At 42.7% G+C, this 5,386-nt stretch overlaps 1 protein-coding gene across 4 annotated transcripts in view; it reads left to right on the top strand.

The window, feature by feature from the left end:
- Mfsd1 (major facilitator superfamily domain containing 1) overlaps positions 1 to 3,143 on the top strand; it is a 21,532-nt gene extending 18,389 nt beyond the window's left edge. For 3 of the 4 annotated variants that reach the window (XM_005344084.1, XM_026782936.1, XM_026782912.1), the window contains 2 exons: positions 582 to 629; positions 1,466 to 1,527. In XM_005344084.1, the coding sequence (XP_005344141.1) occupies positions 582 to 629; positions 1,466 to 1,527 (110 nt within the window). Of the gene's footprint in view, positions 1 to 581; positions 630 to 1,465; positions 1,528 to 2,718 lie in introns of those variants that run through there. The other variant, XM_005344085.1, reaches the window with a different exon arrangement.
- The last annotated feature ends 2,243 nt before the right edge of the window (positions 3,144 to 5,386 follow it).

Below are 5,386 nucleotides of genomic sequence, written 5' to 3' on the forward strand. Positions count from 1 at the left end.
CAGCCATTTGCTGGCCATGTCATCCCTGAGCTGAGGAGCAGTGATTCCTGTAGGGAAAACGCTGCAGCACTTGAGAGCTTTCAGAAACAAAGACCTGTGTTTTTTAAAATGCCAATTGTCTTAGGGTTTCTGTCGCTGTGAAAAGACACCACGACCGTGGCAACCCTTATAAAGGAAAGCATTTAATTGGGGGTGGCTTACAGTTCAGAGTTTAGTCCATTATCATGGTGGGAAGTATGACCACATGCAGGCAGACATGGTGGTGGAGAGGTAGCTGAGAGTTTTGTGTCTTGATCCCTGAGCAGCAGGAAATGAACTGCCCCACACTGGGCATAACTTGTGCATATAAGAGAGCACAGTGACACACTTCCACAACAAGGCCACACCCACTCCAACAAGGCCACACCCACTCCAACAAGGCCACACCTCCAATAGTGCCACTCTCTATAGACCAAGTGTTCAAATGCATGAGTCTGTGGAGACCGTATAGTCAAACCCCTGCACCCAGGAAGAGGAATTTGGTTTATGCATTAATTGTGATTACAGAGGCGTCACTTACAAGGGTGCCTTCTGTCTTCCAGTGTCACTTTTAGCCGTGGTCTGCCTGTATTTGGTGAATCGTGCCCGAGGTAAGCAGCTCTTGTGATTTCTTCTTCACCTCTGGTGGATCTTCCTGAGGGCCAGGCTTTACTTAGTGATTTCAAGTTTATAATCACACATTCTGAACTTTCCCTTCTGTCAAAATTGCTGTTATGCCTTTTCGTCTCTAGTAAGATCAGTGTTTCATAATATAAAATCTCAGGTGTATATTAGCAAAAAAACCCTAAACCCCTCATAATCTCATTTCTAAAAATAAAAAGTAAATTAATTTCCACTTTAAGGTTGAGTATATTTGGTTTAGAATGAGAAATAGCAGATTTTTGACTAGTCCATACTAGTAGTATGTGTTAGTGTATTTTTTATAAGAATTTGATGTCTATTAATCTTTCTAATTGCTTGTCCCTAAAAGGCATGATATAGTTAAGAGAATATAACACAAAAAATTTAAATTTCTTTTAATTTTTTTTAATTTTCAGTGATACTGACATTTAACAGTGTTTCAGTTAAAAAACCTGAAGCAAGCCGGGCGATGGTGGCGCACGCCTTTAATCCCAGCACTCGGGAGGCAGAGACAGGCAGATCTCTGTGAGTTCGAGGCCAGCCTGGTCTACAAGAGCTAGTTCCAGGACAGGAACCAAAAGCTACAGAGAAACCCTGTCTCGAAAAATCCAAAAAAAAAAAAAAAACAAAAAGAAAAAAACCTGAAGCAAAATATAACTTCAAGCTTAAATATACAAAGCTAAAATTAAACTGTGATTATATATTTTTCATTTTGTCTTTCATAACTTTTCATGCAAATATTTATGTGTATGATTAAATTTTAATTACTCGTGTTGCTTAAAATGGCTACTCATTTACGTTTTAGGTGGGAATCTAAATTATTCTGCAAAACAAAGGGAAGAATTAAAACTTTCTCATACCGAGTGAGTACTAAAAAAGAAAAAAATGTATCTTGAAAACTTTAGCTGTGAGCATTTCATTTCAGTTTAGGTTTGGACTTTAAAGATATCAGTTGTTTTCTTGATTTTTAAGAGCTAACAGGTCTGGAAATAGCAATACAAAATTCTTAGGTATTTCAAAAAATTTAAGATGAATATCAAGGCTTAAATGCAAGAATAAAAAGGAAGGGAGGGCTTGTTGCCTCCTGTCTGGACTGTGCCCTTCCGTTCTCCCAGTTTGCCCTGTTAAAGCAGTTAAGGTAACGTTTTGTCTTGCCCTGTGTCCTACTTTCACCCTGTTTCTGGGATAAAATGCTCTGGGCCAAAGCATCTTGGGGAGGAACTGATCATTCCAGGTCACAGTCTCCTCTTATCCACGAGAGAGGCGGGACAGGAGCCTGGAGCAGAGCGCCGCCTGCTGGCTCCCTCTCACTGGCTCATGCTTGCCTGCCTTTCTTGTACTGCCCGCGGCTGCCTGTGTCGGCCTGATGCTGTCCCATGGTGCACTGGACAGTGCCCGCAGATATGCCCGCAGACCACTCTGGTCCGGCAGGTCTTCGGTTTATTTAAACAGCATGTGTATTACATTATGTCCCTGGTGACTCTACTATGTCCAGTTGACATCCTAATATCAGCATGCTGTTTGCTTTTTTTCAGATTTCTTCTTAACAGATTAAAGACTGTAGTAAGGGGTTATGTTATTTTTTTTATAAGTATATGATAAACATGGTGGTAATTCTGTTTCCTGTTATTTTTAAAGATTTTAGCCACTAAACTTACGATTTAAAGATTTATTGCAAATATGCATATCATCTGATGTTCAGTTTTGTGAATTGAATAGGTTGGAGTCTGGGGAAACAGCCTGCGTCTTTTAGAGCAGGGTGGTGCTCTTGCTTTTCATGTTGAACTGAAGCGAAAGGCTACAGAGCTGGCTCAGTGATTGAAAGTGTGTACCCTTCTTACAGAGGGCCAGCAGTCAGTTTCCAGGGCTCATGTTGGGTATGAGCTCCAGGGGACCCAGGAGCCTCTTCTGTAACCACCTGCACGCATGTGCACCCCCACTCCACCCCAACAAAATGATAATGTTTTACATTCTGTGTCTCACAAAGTTACAATTTTCATTTTGAAAATTGTATGAAGCATCCTTCTTTTTGGTAATTTCTTGTATTCTGTTTTGCAGATAGCACCCTGAAATGACTGTCTTGAGAATGGGCAGCGTGCGTCCCTGATTGGAAACCTTCATGAAGATTTTTCTCTTTTTACAAAAGAGTTATTTAGAAAAATATCAGAGTGGAAAATATATTTATATTTCAACTATACCTACGAAAAGTGTGTTCCAGTAGACCACTTTAGCCTGTGGTTTTTATAGCATGAGTTACTAAAGAATTCTAATCAACAGGGAACACTTAGAAAATTGGTCTGGAACGTTCAACGAGATTTAAGAAGGACCAGATGCAATGGTCGGTCTGCATATTCTATTGGGGTAGTTTTTAGTACATGCATTTTCAGGGTGAACATTTTCTATGTATTATAAAAGGGAAAAGAAATATGAGGGATGGTAGAGAAGGCTGTTACATATAGAATAAACGACATTTTTGCAGTCACTCGCTGTCTCATAGAGAATGGTGTACGATTGCTTCATGTTCTCTACTAGGAGACTGAGTGTCAATACATATTGTCTGCTGAGCAGGAAACCTTCGGAGGGCTTTGTTGTTTCTATCAGGGACATGATTTGTAGCACAAACTTTCTGAAGCACCCCCCCCCAAAAGATGATAAAAGTGTCCTTCAATTTATGATGGCTACCTGCATACATGGGTACATAGAATCAGTGCAAAAATTATTCTTTATAGCCGGGCGGTGGTGGCGCACGCCTTTAATCCCAGCACTCGGGAGGCAGAGGCAGGCAGATCTCTGTGAGTTCGAGACCAGCCTGGTCTACAGAGCTAGTTCCAGGACGGGCTCCAAAACCACAGAGAAACCCTGTCTCAAAAAACCAAAAAAAAAAAAATTATTCTTTATGTCTTCCTTATATTTTTAAAACATGTCAACACTGATTTCACTTTTTCCCTGGGAAGATAACCTCCAAAACTCAAAGCTGCAGTAAGAAAATGTCCTAGGTACAGTCTCTTTGAATGATTACACATGGTACAAAGTGTCATATGCTTTAAAGCTTGGGCACCAAGGGGCTGCGGAGGTGGCGGTGCCCGTGCCCAAGAACATTCACTGCTCTTCAAGAGGACCCCAGTTCAGTTCCCAGCAGCCACATGGGGCAGCTCACTGTCACCTGTAACTCCAGCTCCAAGGGATCCAGCGCATTCTTCTGACCTCCTCGGGCTCTTGCACACGTGAGAGCCCACTTGTGTGCGCATGCACAAATATAATAATAATAATAATCTTTTAAAAGTGCAGAATCTGAACAGGCATTCATTTTCTTTTTCTTTTTTCTTTTTTTGATTTATCGTCTATTATGGCTTTATTCACTTGTTAGTTTTGAGGCTTTGACTACCTGTGGCTATTATAGCCCGCACCAAGTATGACATCATCCAAGCTGCGTGCGCTGCCTGGCTCCCGCATGCTGGCCTTGCCCTTTCCCCTGTGTCTACACACGAGCTGTAGGGAGCCTTGATGTATTTGTAAACGGGTTGTGCTCCTGCTCCTCTCACAGGCTTTGTCCCTTGCCTAGAGTGTGTTCTAGGGTGTGTTAGGCACACTCTAACCTGGTTTCATCTGATTTCAACAAAAGCCTTACCTCCTAGCCCAGAACCTTCCATACAGAAACTCCTCCAAACTACTCAGGCCACACAATCCGTGATGGCTATGAGCTTTGAAAGCCTCCTCCTCTGCCTTTTTAGCTCGCCTCAGTTTGTGAAGAATTGGTGTCAGTGTGGGTTTGGAGTGGTGTGGTTCCTTCTCAGATTGTCAGCTCCCTGAGAGCAGGGACACTGTCTGGTTTGTTAGTGAATGTATCCATTGTGCCTAGCAGAGTGTATGTACAAAACTTTCCTTCCTTCCTTTTTAAAATGTATATAAAATAAAAAGTAATTGGAATAACCTGTTTGGAACATAAATGACAATTCAAATAAGACCCCAAAAGGGTTGGTGGGCTGCATGCCTTCTGGCTTAGAAATCTTGTATTTACTATGTACCTTCAGGAGACCACTGGGCACTCACGTATCTTCCTTTTGGGTTTTATAATGGTCTGACGGGGAGCCATTCACATATGGAAGTCCAAGAGTTGTTTTTGTGATTTTAAGGTTCTGGGAGTGAGCCCAGACCTGGGGCCGTGCCTGTGCTAAGCTAGTGTGAGGAGCAGCCCCAAGTCCCAAGCTTTGGGGCATACAATCTGTGGAGATTAGAGACAGCTCACTGGTAGAGTTCATCCCTTTGTAGTACCGGCAAGGACAGAGTTCACAAGCCACCTAAGAACTGCTCCAGCCTACCCACCTGCTAGTTGTGAGTGCTGGAGGGTGTCGTTTAGCCTCTTAACATTGTACCCATCTGACAAACTAAGCACAAGCCAGAGTTTTCATGGGAGGTGTGGCACCCATAACTGCTCAGCCCAGAAGGGGCACCCACTACAGACCAAACCGTTGCATCGAAATCCAACTTGGTGAGCCAATGAGTTTTCCCTTCCTTCCCTGGCTTCCCTCCCCTCCCTTCTTTCTCCCTCCCTCCCTCCTCCCTCTCTCTTCTTTCTTTCTTTCTTTCTTTCTTTCTTTCTTTCTTTCTTTCTTTCTTTTTCTTCTCTAATACTCTAATATATTACACCCTGACCACAGTCTCCCCTCCCTCCTCTCTTCCCAGTCTACTGTCCCACCTCCCGTCTACCCTAGACTCCTCTGTTTCC

The sequence above is a fragment of the Microtus ochrogaster genome, chromosome 1, assembly GCF_000317375.1.
Source record: "Microtus ochrogaster isolate Prairie Vole_2 chromosome 1, MicOch1.0, whole genome shotgun sequence".
Taxonomy (NCBI): domain Eukaryota; kingdom Metazoa; phylum Chordata; class Mammalia; order Rodentia; family Cricetidae; genus Microtus; species Microtus ochrogaster.